This window comes from Peromyscus eremicus, chromosome 2 (genome assembly GCF_949786415.1).
Source record: "Peromyscus eremicus chromosome 2, PerEre_H2_v1, whole genome shotgun sequence".
In the NCBI taxonomy this organism is placed as follows: domain Eukaryota; kingdom Metazoa; phylum Chordata; class Mammalia; order Rodentia; family Cricetidae; genus Peromyscus; species Peromyscus eremicus.
In genome coordinates this window covers 155,776,401-155,794,775 of record NC_081417.1, presented here as the reverse complement: position 1 = coordinate 155,794,775, position 18,375 = coordinate 155,776,401, and the positions used below count along the sequence as shown (strand labels likewise).

The following is an 18,375-nucleotide window of genomic DNA, read 5'->3' as shown; positions in this document are numbered from 1 at the left end:
CCTCTGGCTTTCCCTCCAGTCTGGTGGCTTACTCCTCGTGTCTGTCTTCCAGTGTGAGGCTCTGAGCACACAAGGACTTCTCTCATATGCTCTCCATTCCTCAGGACGTTAGTCAGGGAGTCCCTCTTAGCTCCTATTCCTGTTAGCACCTTGTTGTGTGGTCTGGGTCTGCATGTCTTGTTGTCTTCCTGTCAGGATTGATGCAGTATTTCTTTCCAGTGTTGAAAAACATGCACCACAGGGCCCCTTAGCGTATGCCAGGTTAGTAGCTTACACTATAAGATCTCCCTCATGATCTCTCAAGGAGGATTTAGAAGTGAGATCCAATTGTGGATTGATTAATGTGTAGTCCTTGAAGGAAAAAGGAAAATTAATATTTTTCCTCTAAAGCCTTAGAAAAACTCCATAGTAGGTTTGTACAGTTTAGGCAGTGGTCCTGCTTGCCTTGAATCCTCTTCCCTCACACTGAGCACTCCCCTGTTAAGAGACAGGGCCCTAGGGTAAGGGAGGCCTGCTTAGAATAGGCAGTGAGGATTTTATATGGTATCCATCCCTCAGGAATATCTAATCTTTAGTGACTCTCGGGAGAGTCATGTGTGACCAAAAGGACCATGTCTGTGACTGGTGTCATTATTATGAAGGAGGTAATTTGTACCTGAGTAACCTTTGTCACCTGGACATGTCATGTGCATTATTAAGCAGCATCTACCCCTTGTCTTTTTTGTTTGTTTTCTTTTGTTTTTGTTTTTCCGAGACAGGGTTTCTTTGTGTAGCATTCCTGGCTGTCTTGGAACTCCCTTTGTAGCCCAGGCTGGCCTCAAACTCACAAAGATCCACCTGCCTCTGCCTCCCAAATTCTGGGATTAAAGACATGCACCACCACCACCTGTCTCACTCTGTGTCTTTTAAGCCTTGGGTTGTGAAAACAACAGAGGAGACTATGTAGAAGCCATCTCTGTGGGATGCTCTTAGCTGAGGGATTTAAGGGACATTCCTCTCTCTTTTAGCTCAGGCATCTCAGTGGATGTTCCTCCCACTCTTGGCTCAGGCATCTCGGTGGACGTTCCTCTCACTCTTGGCTCAGGCATCTCGGTGGACGTTCCTTCCACTCTTGGCTCAGGCATCTCGGTGGACGTTCCTCCCACTCTTGGCTCAGGCATCTCGGTGGACGTTCCTCCCACTCTTGGCTCAGGCATCTCAGTGGACGTTCCTCCCATTCTTGGCTGGCTCAGGCATCTCAGTGGACGTTCCTCTTACTCTTGGCTCAGGGATCTCAGTGGACATTCCTCTCACTCTTAGCTGGTGGATCTCAGTGGATGTTCCTCTCATTCTTAGCTCAGGCATCTCAGTGGACTTTCCTCCCACTCTTGGCTCAGGGATCTCAGTAGAAGTTCCTCTCACCAAGTGGTGGAACATTTGCTCAGCCTCTTGCCCCTTCTGATGGGACTTGGTGTTACTTCCATTGCTGTTATTCATTTTACCATAAGCTGTTTTTATTCCTTCTTTGAGGTTCAGATGTAGCTGAATTAATCAGGGGGTTTCTTTCCTTGACCGTTTGCTTTTGTATGGTGAAGAAAGTTCAATTTGGGATAAGGAGCTGCGTGCTCAGATGTTGTAGTTGATCATGGAATTGAAGTTTATTTGCTTTCCAGGCCATGACAAGGCCAGCTTTGAGTGGGGCATCATGGTGACTGATTAAGGAACTGTACAACTGGGCTCTGTGTAACTGAATCCTCCAAAGGAGAAAAGGAAGGAGAAACTTTCCTGCTCCAATGTTTCAGAAAAATGAAGTGGCAGAATATTTGAGATGCCTAGTTTTGAGTTGGCAGAGCCAGATCTCAGTTTTAGGACCCCTGGGAGGATTGAACATGGTGAAAGAAAGGCTTTGGTGTTCCATGGTTTCCATAGTGCTAAGAAATGTCCTGGGAAGATGGAGCTCTGCTCATAAGACGAGAGAAGCTTTACAGGAATGCTCCCTTCTTCCCTCCATCCTCCTTCTGAACACATAAAAGAATTTGATCCCAGAACGGGAGTCCTTCCTTCCTTCTGTCTACCCTGAAGCATATTTATTTGTCAGCATTGCAGAATAGTTCATGCACATGGAGTATGAAATCTAATTGAATGGATTCCTATGTACCTGTCTGGCAGCTTTAATCACGAATGTGCTTTAAATTAGGAATTCTGAGAGGACCGAAAATTACCTGTTCCATATATAGTTTCTATTCTTATTTTGGTGTGTTCTGTCTTGTCCTTGAAAGAAAGTCAATATTACTATTATTTTGTTCATTTGAAATAGGCTCCCACTATGTAGCACAGGGTGGCCTTGAATTTCAGTCCTCCTGGCTTAGCTTTCCTAGTGTTGGGATTATAGTCATGACTCTCCGGTGCCTAGCTTTGTAATATATATATATATATGTTTGGTTTTTTGAGACAGGGTTTCTCTGTGTAGTTTTGGAGCCTTTCCTGGAACTCGATCTGTAGACCAGGCTGGCCTCAAACTCAGAGATCTGCCTGGCTCTGCTTCCCTAGTGCTGGGGTTAAAGGCGTACGCCCCCCCCCCCCCCCCCCCCGGCGCTTTGTAATATTTTGATGGGGCTGTTTTTTCACATAACCTGTGATATTCTGACTTTCCTAAGATTGAAGGCATGTGCCACCACTGCCCAGCCTCTGTACAGTCTTTCCCCTCCTTCCCTCTCTTGTTTCTTTGTGTTTCCGGAGACAGGGTCTTGCTGTGTAGCTCAGGCTGGCCTGAAACTTGTGGTCCTCATGCCACTGTCTCTCAAGGGTGGGCTTAGTGTGTCACCACTCTGGCTATTAGCTCCTACCTTTAGGTGACCGCAGATGCTTTACCAAGTAGATGTGGTGCAACCTCACTTGCTCTTGTTTTTTAAACTAATAAAATGGTTAGTGAAATTTTCTATATTTTGTATTATTTCCTTAGGCTAGTTTCTAGAGAGAAGTGAGATTATTGGATCAAAGGGCAGGAGATCTGTAAGCCATTGTGGATGAATTGGGAATATTTTCCTGCAGGTGAACTAATACAGCTACTATTGACCTCAGGTTAGAGTGGCAGCCCAAATCTTTGCAGCATTTACTTTAGCAGCTGATATGGGTCCTGTGAGAACAGAGGGCTGATAGCTCCTGGGACAGTCCATTGGTGCTGCTAACCGGTAGAACCCTCTCAAGGCAGATAGTAATCTTTGCCGTATCGCATTTCATTTTCAGGTATTTTCTTGCCGACTAGGGAACGAGCAGGACACAGCTCTTTCAATTGTGGATCCAGTTCAAATCCAAGTGGAGCTGGTGGGGAACTCTTCTTACCAGAATAGTTCCGGGCTGATGGATGCGTTCAACAGTGATGATTTCCCACCCATCTTAGAGGTAATGCTGAGCAGCGTCTAACCCATAGATGCACCTCTGGTCCCCTGTGCAGACACTGTTGACCACTCTGAGTCTAGTACCATTGTAGTTACCCCAGCAGATGTAATGAATACAGTGCCACCTAGTGCTGTGGGATGGTCTGTATGTCAAGTGTGTTGCTGATTGGTCAGTAAATAAATCACTGATTGGCCATTGGCTAGGCAGGAAGTATAGGCGGGACAAGGAAAAGAATTCTGGGAAGTGGAAGGCTGAGGAGAGACACTGCCAGCCGCCATCAGGAGAAGGAAGATGTAAAGTACCGGTAAGCCACAAGCCATGTGGCAAAGTAAAGATTAATAGAAATGGGCTAAATATAAGAGTAAGAGCTAGACAATAACAGGCCTGAGCTAATGGCCAAGCAGTTTAAATAATGTAAGAGTCTGTGTGTTTATTTTATAAGTGGGCTCTGAGACTGGCGGGACTTGGTGGTGGGAGCTGGAGAGAAATTCTCCAGCTACAAATGGCGTCCAACGTGGTGGCAAGAGTTTCCACCTAAAAACTTAGAAAAAAGATTCTAAAACGGACCTAAAAACAGCTTCCTAATTGTCTCTCTCAAATAAGCGGCAGCTGCCGGTTTGAGCTACTGGCGGGTTCCTAGTGTCCGCTCTCGACCTGCAGTATGGTGGGAATGAGGCCTCTGCAAGTAACACATTAAGCTATGTGGTGGATTTAGCCTTTGCTAGTACAAAACAAAAAAAAAGAAGTTTCTGGGCTACACGCTGCTTGGATAAAAGCATAGACCCACGATAGCTCCCAGAGCTGGCGGTAAAGGTAGCCATGTTGGGAAGCTGAGGTGGGCGGAGCCAGCAGCCACAGCTGCTGCAGTTTAAGGCAAGAGATTCACAATAAGACAGATTCAGATGTAATAGTTTACAATGTATGTAAAAGATACGTAGGCTTGAAAGAGACAAAAAAAGTGATATATAGAGTTATAGAAACAAATACATAGTTTTAAAAAATAAAGTCTTTAAAGAGACAGTAAAGGTAGTATAAAAAATAAGCCACGTAAAGATGACTACCACACAGAGAATCTGGATTATGTTCTCTTTGATATTCGTAACTACAGAAAAACATTTGATTGTAAAAGCTGTTGAGTTATGCCAAAATGTATATTTTAAAGGTACCTTGACTTCAAAATTTGGATATAAGGATATGTTGCTTTGGAAAAGAGTCTCTGCTCTTGTTTCCACAGAAAGCCAGAGACTATGGATTTGTTCCAGATTAAGATACATCAGGTTTGACCAGCCAAGACCACCTGAAAGGTCTCCGATGACACCATGGCCCAGATGATCCAACATCCAGAATGGTTCCAAGGCAACTGGCTCAGATATACAGCCTCACGGACTACTCCATGATCCTAAAATTTTCTTTCTGTCTCCAGAAGATACAGCGCCCCCCTCCAGCAGGAAGTAGTAAGAGAAGCTACGCCCAAATTCCCAAATATACCAAGCTGGCTTTAGAGATGGAATTGGCTCACTCCCCCTCTAAACCCAGACATATTGCTCAAAAAAAAAAAAAATGGTTAAGAGATTCTTGTGTCCCAAATCAGAAGAGCCCTCTGGTGTGGGACAGAGAAAAAACAATATTTTTATTTAAAGCAGGTTGATTATAAATACAATCTCTTTCTAAAGAAAAAAAGGGGATAGTTTAGATATGATAGGATGAAAGGGTAGATTAATGAACCTACTTTAAAAGAGTAACAACTTGTTTAAAATGTTTTACATTGCTATAGATTTTAGTTTATTGATACAAATTTAAACTTAATTTTGTTATACTGTATATATATTTCTATTCTTGTTTGAGGTATTATGTTTATGTAACTCATTTAAAATTGTAATGGATAATTAAAAAATAGATTAATAATTAGTCATCTATGATAATCATATTTGTAGCCATGTTAGTTAAGTCTTTTAGGTATACATAGTTATATTTCAGATAGATAGGTAGTCTTCAAACACTTCAAAGACCTACAGAATATGGCATTTAAAATGTTTTAAAAATTTAGACTTTCTGGACAGTGAGACATGTCTGCTCCTGACAGCACCGATTTACTTCAGAGAGGAGGATGGGCATCGAAGACACTCCATACGGAGTTTATCTTCACCTTGACAAAAATAGCCATTTGGGCAAGAAACTGTTCTTGCCTGGACTGCTTGATCAACTGGACATGCAGGACCCATACAAAGGTGACCACTGAACTTTGCTTGACAAAATGGTCCTTCAGGTTCCTGCTTTGCAGAGAAAACTGCCAGACATTCTACAGGACACAGAGAAAAATGAATAAGAGACTCTAGGCCTGTGGGCTGAAGACAGATGTCCCAACTTTACAAGAAAACTTTGCATGACTGTCCAGGCTCAGCTGTCTCTGTCTACCCTGCAAGACTCCCAAAAGTTGCTTGCATCCTTCTCCATTTCTCAGGTAGTAATATATCCTTCTGAGGTCTTTGATGTGGTTAAAGACTAGATACTTACAATTTTCCTTAGTTATAATAAAAGATAAGTTAGATATAAAACCTTAAACTTACAAATATAAGAGATAGGATCTCTTCTTTAATATTGTAACTGTAATTCTTGCTTGATAATTGTTTTGTTATATGTAATTTTACTATGTTAAAGTTAAAACCTTCCTTTTTAAGAAAAGAAAAGGGGAAGTGCTGTGGGATGGTCTGTATGTCAAGTGTGTTGCTGATTGGTCAGTAAATAAATCACTGATTGGCCATTGGCTAGGCAGGAAGTATAGGCGGGACAAGGAAAAGAATTCTGGGAAGTGGAAGGCTGAGGAGAGACACTGCCAGCCGCCATCAGGAGAAGGAAGATGTAAAGTACCGGTAAGCCACAAGCCATGTGGCAAAGTAAAGATTAATAGAAATGGGCTAAATATAAGAGTAAGAGCTAGACAATAACAGGCCTGAGCTAATGGCCAAGCAGTTTAAATAATGTAAGAGTCTGTGTGTTTATTTTATAAGTGGGCTCTGAGACTGGCGGGACTTGGTGGTGGGAGCTGGAGAGAAATTCTCCAGCAACAACCTAGGAGCTTGCAGTGTAGACAAGGTTAAAAGACCCTCTAATAGGCTGGTATCATTTTGAAGTTCTGAAAAAGTTGATAGAAAGCAGAACTCAACATAGGCAGGAGTAGTGGGTAGAGTGCTGCAAGGTCGGGAAATCTGGGGGTGGGGTGGGCCAGGTAGGATATAAATCAGCAGAGGAAGGAGGACATTCCAGATCAAGAAGCTGAGTTAGGCCGAAGCAGAAGGTCTCACTGGGACTGAGAGGGGTTGAGGGAGGTAAGGACAGAAGCTGAAGCTAGGCAAGAGAGGCTTACAGCCCTTGGGGTTCTTGATCTCATTTTCTTTATTTCAGTGTGTGTGTGTGTGTGTGTGTGTGTGTGTGTGTGTGTGTGTCTGTGTCTGTGTGTGTGTCTGTTTCTGTGTGTCTGTGGATGCCCAAGAAGCCAGAAAAGGAGTCCGAGTTATAGGCAATTGTGACTGCCATGTGGATGCTGGGAAGTGAACTCAGGTCCTCTGGAAGAGCAGTAAGTGCTCTGAACCACTGAGCCATCTCTAAGTCAGGTGTTGTTTCTTTGATAAGAGGGCAGTAATTAATCAGTCCACTTGAATCATGGGGACCTGAAAGGGAAAGGCTATGTGGCTTTTCAGTTTCAGCAGTACCTCACTGGTAAAAAACTGAGTGAGTGAATAAAGAAAGGTTCCTTCACAAACCTTTGTACCCTGTCCAGTGTGCTGCCTGCTTGTAGGTCTGTGCTGCCCTCACCAGTGGAGCTAAATTGCTCATCTCCGAGGAGGAGTGCATTTCAGAAAGGGTACTTCCAGACTTGACCAATGTAAGGTTATGTTTGAGTAAAGCAAAGATTTTTTCATCGTTGTTATTTTTATTACTAGTAATGTTATTATTATTATTGTATTATTATTATTATTATTATTATTATTATTATTATTATTATTATTATTATTGACAGGGTCTCATGTAGCTTAGGCTGGCCTGGAACTCCTGATTCTCCTACCTCTATCTCTGAGTGCTGACAATATAGGCAAAGAGATCCATTGTGTAGGTGCCCTAGTTTCATTTCTGTTGCTGTGATAAAATATCCTGATGAAAAGCAACTTAGGGGAGAAAAAGGTTTGTGTCATCTTATAATTTCAGGTTATGGTTCAACATAAAGAGGTCAAAGCAGAAACTTCAAACACCTAGTCACATCATATCCACAGTCAAGAGCAGAGAGAAATGAGTGCACACATGATTGTTTTCTTGCTTATACTCATCCTGATTTCTCTGCTCTCACACACTTCAGCACTTCCTGCCTAGGGAATGGTGCTGCCCACAGTGGGCTGGGTCTTTACATCAATTAAGACATGCTGCCTAAGACATGTCTAAAGGCTAACTCAATACAGTCAGTCTCTCACTGAAACTCACCTTCCAGGTACTTACAGCTTGTGTCAAGTTGACAAAGCTACCCATCACAGTTGATCAATTTATTTCAGAGATAAAAAAAATGTAATGGGTCTAGGAAAAAATGGATTAACAAAATATTACCATTATGTGGTCTTCACCCCCAGCCATATTCTTATCTTGTGAGGTATTAATTGCTCTAGTAATTATCCTAGTTTAATGTTTTGTTTTGTTTTTTAATTTTATTTAGTTTTGTAACCATTACCTGATGGCTGAGATATTACCTCATCATTATTTACTTAATTTCAAGATCTTTGCAATCTTTTAAATGAGAAGTTGTGGTGATATCTGGACTTCTGAGACATAAAGTAGGAATTATGTTTGAGTGATGTGTGGGCACAAAGCCGAAAGCAGCTTTAAAACTGTTGCTACCTTTTACATTCCATTAGATTCAGTTACAAGCCCTGGATATCAGACTCTCCTATAATGATGTTCAGCTGTTTCTTGCCATTGCAAAATCCATCCCAGAGCAAGCTAATACTGCAGCCCCGGAGACAGCAGCCTTGGAGGCAGAATCTGTCAGCACTTGCCTCCCAGGGGCATCTCGAATTGGAGAGGATGTCAGAGAAGGGTCAAGACACACCTTAGATCCTGTCTTGGGTAGGTGTCTATTTGGAAACCCAGGCAGTCTTCTTGATAATACTTATTCTCTCTGTCTCTGTCTCTCATGTTTTACTCTGCGTCCCGACTGATCCAACATTTGATATGTCATATATCATCCATGCTGTTCTCAAACTTATGGCAGTCCTCCTGCCTCTGCCTCCCTAGTACTTGACTTATCTTCCATACTGGTAGCCCCACCCCACCCACCTTTAACTTTTTCAGTTTCTTATGCACAGTTCAATTGATCGTAATCTAATTGCTTGTCCTTGAGTATGATTGTAAAGTATGACTCTACAGCTACTGCTCCCGCTTACAGCAGCGTTTCCCCTTACAACTGCTTCTGGAGTTGTATGGCTCATCTACAAGTTTGGTTTTAAAATTGAGACTTTGCTTCTGAAAACTTTGAGTCAGTGTTGCTCACACTAAATGATAGTCTTGCACTTTTAAAGATACAACATAAGGAAATGATGGAAAAGTCCAAGGTACACATGATAGAGTTCTACACTAGGAGCCCATTTTACCTCAAGAAAGGAAATGTTACTAGTCCCCCCTTATATCGGACTGTGGAGTAATCTGTATGAAATTGTCTCCTAGAGTTACAGCTGGCTAGACTGCAGGAGCTGGGCTTCAGCATGGATGACTGTCGCAAGGCTCTTCTGGTGTGCCAAGGTAATTTGCTGTTTGTCTTGACAACATGCTTCCTTTTATTTCCTCCTCAGTTCAGAGAGAGAGAGAGAGAGAGAAAGAGAGAGAGAGAGAGAGAGAGAGAGAGAGAGAGAGAGAGAGAGAGAGAGAGAGAGAGAGGAGAGGAGAATATTCAGGGGGCTTTATGTATCCTCTGGGGGCTGAGTATCATTCTGGTTTGGCCATAGTTGCGATCTGAAGGATTTTCTGTGATTCGGAGGTTGACTGTAGCTGGCTGCGTGGGTCAGATTCTTCCTTGGCACCTCATCAGGGGCCCTAGGCAAGTTCCTGAGCCTCTCAGTGCTAGTGCTTCCTTACCTGTGAAGTCAGCGTAGGAGGCCCTGGCTTTGGGAAAGTGCCTGGCACTTGGAAAGTAGTTGTTAGTTCTGGTTACTGGTGGTGGTGGTAATGGTGGTGATTCTGACAGCCATGACCATATGCTGAGCACCTATAGCTCTGTCTCTGGTCTTTTGAACAAACCAACAGGGATTACATTTCTTTCTTTGTGTGGATGTATGTAAGTGAGTATTCACATGTCACTATGTGTGTATGGAGGTCAGAGGACAACTTGGAGTTAGTTGTCTCCTTCCATAATCCTGGGGATTGAACTCAAGTTGTCAGGCTTAGCAGTGAGTACCCCTGAGCCATCTGACTGGGCCTGTCTTTGTTTTATTTAGCATCAGAGCTTTGTGTAGCTCAGGCCAGCCTTGAACCCTTGTGCTTAGGATCATCTTGAATGCCTGATCCTCCTGCCTCTGTGTCTCTAGCACTAGGATCACAGCTGCAGACAACTTGCCTTTTATGCAGCTCTGATGATGGAACCCAGTGGGCATGCACTTTGAGCTCGATCCCTGTCCCCAGCCTGGCTCTAGGTTTTCTCGTGGAGTCTCCTTACTCTTGGAAATAGCCATTACTGCCCAGACTTCAGATGACGAAACTGGCTCAGATAGGTTAAGTAAGTTTGTTTGAGTTCATCTATTAGTATGGGCCCAAGGTACATTAAAGAGAGGTCTGCTGATGTGAAACCTGTGTCCTTTGTACTGTGGCACACTGCACACTGTGTCCTTCTACCATGGCACATCATACCCACCTTTTGTTTCTCTTAAAAAAAAAAAAAAAAAGCAGTACAGTCAAAGTTGGTTTTCCTTCCAGCCTTTACACTTGTTTGGTTTCTCTGCTTTTCTAGGTATTATATGTGTTCGGATGTGAGGATGGACACACACACACACACACACACACACACACACACACACACACACACACAGAGAGAGAGAGAGAGAGAGAGAGAGAGATCCCTTTTCTTTCTGAAGTGCTGGAAATTAAGGATAAGGCCTTGTACATTCTAAGTGCTCTACCACTTACCCCTGCCTGGACGCCCTTCTACAGCTCCAATCTGCTTTATGACCCAGAGAGAAATTCTAGCTCTGTAACTTTGTGATTACCAGAGAATTGTCTTTGTTTTATGTATGTATATAAACTGAAAACTTTGCAGCAAAAAAAGAAGAGTAAAGAGGCATACACAGAAAGATCACAGTGTGAACTCATTTGCTTTCGCCCTCATATACTTAGTTTTCCCTTGCTTATGGTAGCCCTTCTCTGGGCCCCAGAAGAAGGCCTTAAGGCTGGTCCTTAAAAGTCTTTGTTAATCAACTTGAATAGAAGGTATACAATAAGCGGGTGGGAGCTTTCTCTGTTTGCTTAAGAACAGAATTCCCGCTATATTCTGCCCCTGCCTTATCCTCACTCTCAGATCCTTGTAAAGCTTTGGGAAGTGGTGGGACTGCTCACCTTCTGATTTTCTTGAAGGCCAGCTGAAGAAGGCAGCAAGTTGGTTGTTCAAGAATGCAGAGCCTCTGAAGTCCCTGTCCCTGTCCTCTAGCAGTAGAGACAGCCCAGGGGCCATGCAGGCCCCACACATCTCTGGAGTAGAGGTCAAGGCTGAGAGCGTATGCATCTGCTTCATCGATGACTGCATGGACTGTGACGTGCCCCTGGCTGAGCTTACCTTCTCCCGTAAGTGTGCTTGGCTTGGGGCACTTCCAGCAACCCAGTGCTGCTCAGTTCTTAGGGCCTGCCTTGAAGTTTTCCGTGTGTTCTCATTCCCCTTCTACTTCATAGCGCAGTAGTAAGGAATTAAGACAAAACTTAATTGTCTAACACGTTTTTCAGATTTTTTTTTTTTTCTTTTGAGACAGTTTCTCTGTGTAGCAGCCATGTCTGTCCTGGAACTCGCTCTGTAGACCAGGCTAGTCCCGAACTCACAGAGATCCACCTGCCTCTACCTCCCAAGTGCTGGGATTACAGGTGTGAGTCACTATGCCCCACCATATTTTTTTTTTTTTCCCCCGAGACAGGGTTTCTCTGTGTAGCTTTGCGCCTTTCCTGGAACTCACTCTGTAGACCAGGCTGGCCTCGAACTCACAGAGATCCGCCTGGCTCTGCCTCCCGAGTGCTGGGATTAAAGGTGTGCGCCACCACCGCCCGGTGTATATTTTTTTTTTAAACAAAGCAGAATTAAGGCTTAGTAAAAATATTTTATATCTTAGTATAGGCTTCAGCAGGAGGGTTAGGATAGAGAGAGGCACCCAGAAGAAAGTGAGCCACACCCGAGGGCATAGGTGTGGGCTCTCAAGGGATAGTCAGGAGAGTAAGACATACTCTGGGTACGAGGAAGAATCACCCAGAATTTTTTATTTATTTCCCTTGTGTGGCTTCAGCCTGTAGCTCAGGAATAGAGATGACACTGATAACATTTCCATCACATCTGGCCAGACACTCTGTTCATTCTTGTCTTCTCCTGCACATGAATGTAGTGGTGAATAGACTCACCGGGGACGTCTAAAACACAAGCTGGGAGAAGAATGCTGCTGCCAGTTTTTCTCTTGAAAACTAATCCAGGATCCTATTAGAAAGCTCATGTGGCCTCTCCTGCAGAGGGCCACATGTGAGGTGACACTACTTATCTGCTTTCGATAGGCTGTGACCCGGGAAGGAGTGCTTTCTCCTCAGTGCCCTCTTGCACATGCTAGGATGAGGCTTCTGAGGGGAGCAGGTGAAAAATCACCTGTCACTAGCTAGGTAGTGGCGACGCAGGCCTTTAACCTCAGAACTCAAGAGGCAAAGGCAGGCAAATTACTGGGTTCAAGGCCAGCCTGGTCTACAGATTGAGTTCCAGGACAACCAGGGCCATACAGAGAAACCGTATCGTGGAAAAAAAAAAAATCACCTGTCACTTCCGTGGTTTCTGGCTCGCCAGCCTTTTCTCCCTTGTGAAGTTTGGTTCTGGGGATTTGAGGTTGGTCTTTGTTCATCTTCAACTTGTCCCTTTTCTGCTTTTCAGGGCTTCCCAATTAAAAGCCACTGGGGTTTTTGACTGCTGGCATGAATGTCTTTTCTGTAGAGAATAATTGTCTGACTTCTTATGTTTTCTATGGCAGTCTTAAAATTTTGAGCTAATATGGGGTAAGAAAGGGTCATGAGCCCCCACACCTATCTAGCAGCACAGAGCCAGTTTTCTTTTAGGCTCCTATTAGGTCAACCATACTGCAGTGGATGGCCCCACATCCCAGGAGTATGTGGGCAGCTCAAATTGAAGTTGATGGGTAAAAAAAGAGGAGATTTACAATTTTCCTAGGGTTCGGGGTGTGGTATAGAGGTTAGGGTGGATCTGTGGGTAGTTAGGAGGAGGAATTGGGGATAAATATGAAAATACATTGTATGAAATTCTCAAAGAATTAATAAGTACACTAAAAGCAATTTAAGCTAGTGTTCATCAGGGCATGCATTTTCTTATCACTGCCCTCTTTCCATGCATTGAGGGAGAAATACCTTATGTTTCTAAGGCTTTGGCTATACTTGTGTGCTGGAGATAGGGGCAGGGGGAGTGAGATCATGTTTTAGGTACAGTGCTTAAGGGAGTGCCAAAACCTCATAAACTAAGATAATAATATATATGTTTTTATTTTTTATGTGTATGGATGTTTTGCCTGCAAATATTTATGTACACCACTGCATTCCTGGTGCCCATGGAGACCACAAAAGGTCATCAGATCCCTTAGAACTCAAGTTACAGATGGTTGTAAGCTGCCATGTGGGTGCTGGGAATAGAACCTAGCTCCCCCAGCAGCCAGTGCTCCTAACCACTGAGCCATCTCTCCAGCACAATAATGACATTTGAATGTGGTGATTATAAAACAAGAAAACTGGTGCCCAAGCCTGTATGGTGGACAGAATGCTATAGTTATGTGTGCTCTCCCACGAGGTTGTTAGCACCAGCTGCTAGCTAGTGTCTGCAGTGCAGTTCACCTGGGAGGCCAGCTCTGCCCCGCCTCTGTAGTGAGATTTGCTTCTGTTGCAGGTCTGAATTTTCTTCAGCACATAAGAACTAGCCCTGAGGGCTACGCCCACTTCACCCTTTCTGGAGATTATTATAACCGTGCTCTCTCAGGTCAGTATAAAGCGTATGTTATTGTAGGATTTAAAGAATAAGTGTGAATGTTTACCAGGGCCCGTTGCTGCATCCATGTGACATGAAGAAAACCTGTGGTGGGGTGAGACTGAGAAAGATCAGCAGGTATGATTGCTATGTTGTAACTGTACTTTCAAGTCTTTCAAAGGTTAGCTAACTGGTCTTGAAGAGCTGAGTGTCTTTAATTTTGTTTGTGCATTTGTTTTGAGACAAGGTCTCACTCTATAGTTCAGGCTAGTCTGTGACTCATTGTTATAGTTAGGTTGGCCTGGAACTCATGGAAATCCTTCTGCCTCAGTCTCCTCCTGAGTGCTGAAATTAGTCTTGTACCACAACATTTGGCCCAAAATATAATTTTTTAATACCCAACATCCAGGCAGAAGTGAAATGTGACACTACTACATACTGGGGTGCAAATGAACCATAGTTTCTGAAGCAGAATTATAATTTGTATGGTTTGGAGGTATTCATCATGACCTAGTGGTGTTGAACACAAGCATATTAACAGCTGATCTGCATACCCTTTTCCAGGTCTGTGTACTAACACACATGGACAAAGCTTTTTAAAGTAATATTCTTCCTAGTAGTAATGAAACTAGAGTTGAATGAACATCTTTCAGGAGTAAATGAGCAAGTTAGATATTCACTGGTGGATTGCTACTCATTGGCAAAAACCATGATCTCAATCAGCTTCACCAAATATTGCAACAATGTGCTCAAACATGTTTTAGGGGCAAAGAAATCTTGAAAAGAATATATATGGGATTCCATTTATGTATCCATCTATTCATAGACAAGGCAAACCAACCAGTTCTTAAGAAGTACGTAGTCTAAAAGCATAAGACAGATAAGAAAGCAGAGACCAGTTCAAGCAGATGGTTGCAGGGAGTAGCTGGAGAAGGTTGTTGGGAAGGAGGTAGGGTAGCACTCAGACTTCATAGATACTTGCCATTTTCTAGTTCTTCTTCTTCCTTCCATTTCCTCTTTTTTTCTTTCTCCTCTTCCTCCTCCTTTATTTTTTTTTTTTTTTGAGACAGGTTCTCTCTATAGCCCAGGCTGTCCTAGAACTTGCCATATTCACTAGGCTGGCCTCAAACTCAACAGAGCTCCATCTGCTTCTGCTTGACAAGTTCTGGAATTAAAGGTGCATGCAACCATGCCTGGCCTGATTTTTTATTTCTTTTTTTCTTTTCTTTTCTTTTCTTTTCTTTTCTTTTCTTTTCTTTTCTTTTCTTTTCTTTTCTTTTCTTTTCTTTTCTTTTCTTTTCTTTTCTTTTTTGAGACAGGGTTTCTCTGTGTAGCTTTGCACCTTTCCTGGAACTCACTTGGTAGTCCAGGCTAGCCTCAAACTCACAGAGATCCACCTGGCTCTGCCTCCCGAGTGCTGGGATTAAAGGCGTGTGCCACCACTGCCCGGCAATTTTCTATTTAAGTCAAACAATTACACGAGTGCTTGTGGTAGTGTTTCTTTTTAATTATATATAATATATGTGTGTGATGCGTTTTAAGATTAAAACAAAAACCCGAGGAAGTTAAGCTAATGAGCCTCCAAATGTGCCTTTGTTCAGCTGGTGGATTGATCTATGAGCACAAGGATTGATGTAGGAGCTCTTAGCTAAAGTCACTGTTTTTCTTTTCTAACCTGAGTCTGAGGCTCTTTTTCCTGTCTCCATTGAGGAAGAGGTCACATAGCTTTAATGAAACAGAGCATGTGTCTTCCCTGCCCTTCTTCCTGCCACCTGGAGAAGAGCATGGTGGGGAGTGTTAATGCTCTTCCAGGCATATTCTGCAGACAGCAGGCATCTGTAGGGTGACCTGTAGTCAAAGGTGGTTCTTTCATTGTGAGATTGAATTGGAGCCATTAAGACTGTCCTTGCTAAGCTTTCATGAACAGTATTCTCCTATAAACCCTTGATATCTGCTGAACAGATGTTTTATTTCCTGCATTCTTTTAGGCTGGGAGCCATTTATTGAGCCATGGCCGTGCTCTGTATCCTGGCAACAACAGGCAGCTAGTCGTCTCCATCCTCCTCGACTGAAGCTGGAGGCCAAGGCCAAACCCCGCCTAGATATCAACATCACTTCTGTACTGATTGGTGAGTGGAAAGCTGCTTGTTGTAGGCTAGCATTTATCTGTAACATGAGTCCTTTGCCTGAAGACAAGGATGCCAGGTGGGCAAATGCTTGGCCCTGTGCCCAACATCACTTACTCATCATGGCTGCTCTCCTAGTGAACCCTAACCTGGTCTCTAGTGTTGGGGCCCCCATGTTAATGCTCTCACTGGCCAAGTAAAAGCTAAGGCTGCTTGGAGACCACAAAGGGTCCCTGTGAACTTTCTCCTCATAATGCTTGTCAGTGGGGTTCACAAAATATCCTAAAAGTGAGCTAAGATTCACTTCTGTTAGTCACAGAGGAATTTTTGTTCGTTTTTGAAATGAGGTTTTGTGATGCAGCCCAGGCTTGTCTCAAATTCACATTTCTCCTGGCTTAGCTTCCAAAGTGGCTGGAATTGTAGGCGTCCACTGCCATGCCCAGGTACAGAGCAGTTCTTTAAGGTATGACTTTAGCATAATGAGTTAATTTTCTGTGCTGTTCCCTTTCAACTGTCACACTGACTTAACTCTGAAAATGGCTTGCTTAAAGAATTGCCAAGCCAATGGCATTCATTCTCAAAGTTTCTTTGGTGGCCCTGAAATGTACATCTGTGGATCTAGATTTCTCTGCTGTGTCCCTCCTGCAGTATGTGCACCGAAGATACAGCATTGCACTCAATGTTCCCTCAGTGTCCTGTGTCCTTTAATGTCTTAGAGTCTTGCTAGTCCCTTTTCCCAGAATGTGATGCCATCCTCAGTCTCATTGAGTCTCTATTCATTTTTTCAAGTACTGAAACTGGGTCTGACTCTCTAAAGACTTCCCTGGACTTTGGCATACACCCACCACCCACTTTTGCCAAAGCAGAGTAAATCTACCCTTCTCTGCCCCCTAGTGTTGTATTTCTGTCTTTGCTTTATCCCCGTTCACATCGTGGGTGGCTTCATGGAAGCAGTTCTTCTGATCACTTTAATCTCTTCTAGGTGGAATTGCTGTCTCCAGGGTCCAGCCTTTCCTAGCATAGGCCCAGCATATAGGGAGGTGCTTAGTAAAAGCTTGTTTTGCTGAGTTGAAATTATTTGATATGAACTTTTACCTTTTCTATCTTCCCTCATAATGTCTTCATGGCATTCTTTCTAGATCAGTATGTAAGTACCAAGGAATCATGGTTGGCGGATTACTGTAAAGAAGACAAGGAGACAGAGTCAGCCAAGTCAGAAGACTGGATGGGCTCCTCAGTGGATCCACCATGCTTTGGACAAAGTAAGGTTTTTATATGCACATGTCTGTCTGTAGCAGTGTTAATCTACAGAGCAGTCCTTCACTGAGAGATTCAAATAGAATGGTCATTCTCTGTGGAGAACTCCATAGGAAGTTTGACTGGCCTCTGCTGTTCCTTTTAGTCTTTGGAAAAGACAGTTTTCTGGCACAAACTACTGAACTGTTAATGCAGGCTCTAATTCCACCGATGTGGGGGAGAGGGGGTCTGCAAACCGTTACTCTGGATTTCCAGTGACACCAAAGAAGAACCGGTGCACCAAGAGCGTGTCAGGACACGCTGTTGGTTGCTTTATTTTCAGTTGGCCAAACACAATTGGTTTTTCAATCGACAGGGTTTTTAATAACTGGGTTATAAAAACATTTAAAGCTAGTGCTAGAGGGTTTGTATGCATTCTTGGAAAGAGGGACGGCAGGATCCCAAGTGGAAAAACGTTTTTAAAAGAAGGGCCTGTATTGTTCATAGAGCATAAAGAGATTGAATACCGGCCTCTTGAGGAAAGAGTCAGTATGTTCTTTGTTGATGATGTTTTTGGTTTTGATGAATGCCTCAGCATGGAGCTCTGTTTGCCTCAGAGCTGGGGAGATGGTGACAGACACCACAGGTCCTGGTTGTTCCACAAGCCATTGTCATCCAAATTCAGCTCAGCCCCAACTCTTTTCAGTGTGGTTTCTTTGGAGAGTCTTGGCGGGACTTCACATAGCTCATGAATACGTAAATATTCCATCTGGTCTGCAAACAGTACCGGGAAGATGGGCTTTCTTAGCATAGGAAGCATTTGTGCTGGTTTGCCTCTCTGGGGTGTGTGAGCAGACTGCCTCGTGCTTCTAGAAGGAAAGACAAAAGCCTCAGCTGGGCTTGTTCTCTCTTCTCAGGCTGTTGCTTCTGAGCCCAAGCTCTCCTAACCCTCCTAATCTATATGGCCGAAAAGTGACCTTGCCTGTCCAGAAGACTCTAAGTAATCCTTGTGTGTCCAAGAGAGCGTGGTTCTGAAGAGAGCTCCGTACTGGGCAACCTCAGATCCAATCAGTGCCAACTCCAGGAAGGCCTGATGTGCTGGAAGGCCCCACTCTGTCTTTCTTACATTTCTCCTCTCTCTATTGTTAATAAATCGCCCTATCTATATTAAAGCTTGATTTTTATTTATCAAGATTTTTATAGTTAGTGATGCTGATGTGATACACTATTTTAACCACCCGAAACTGCTATACCCAAATAGCAAATGTCTTTTTATTGGTTATTCCTGGTAGCTGTCTAAGAGGCCTCCTGCAGCATGTATATATAGCATTGGCTTTCAAGTTAGTAGTTTCCAACCGTGTTGAACTGACTACCACTTTTCAGATCTTATTTGAGAATTTTAGC

At 43.4% G+C, this 18,375-nt stretch overlaps 1 protein-coding gene across 1 annotated transcript in view; it reads left to right on the top strand.

Annotated features, from left to right (window-relative positions):
* Vps13d (vacuolar protein sorting 13 homolog D) overlaps nt 1-18,375 on the top strand; it is a 234,382-nt gene that overhangs the window by 79,468 nt on the left and 136,539 nt on the right. The window contains exons 33-39 of the mRNA XM_059255348.1: nt 3,226-3,381; nt 8,277-8,487; nt 9,085-9,159; nt 10,981-11,187; nt 13,532-13,621; nt 15,598-15,738; nt 16,875-16,997. Of these exons, the coding sequence (XP_059111331.1) occupies nt 3,226-3,381; nt 8,277-8,487; nt 9,085-9,159; nt 10,981-11,187; nt 13,532-13,621; nt 15,598-15,738; nt 16,875-16,997 (1,003 nt within the window). The remainder of the gene's footprint in view (nt 1-3,225; nt 3,382-8,276; nt 8,488-9,084; nt 9,160-10,980; nt 11,188-13,531; nt 13,622-15,597; nt 15,739-16,874; nt 16,998-18,375) is intronic.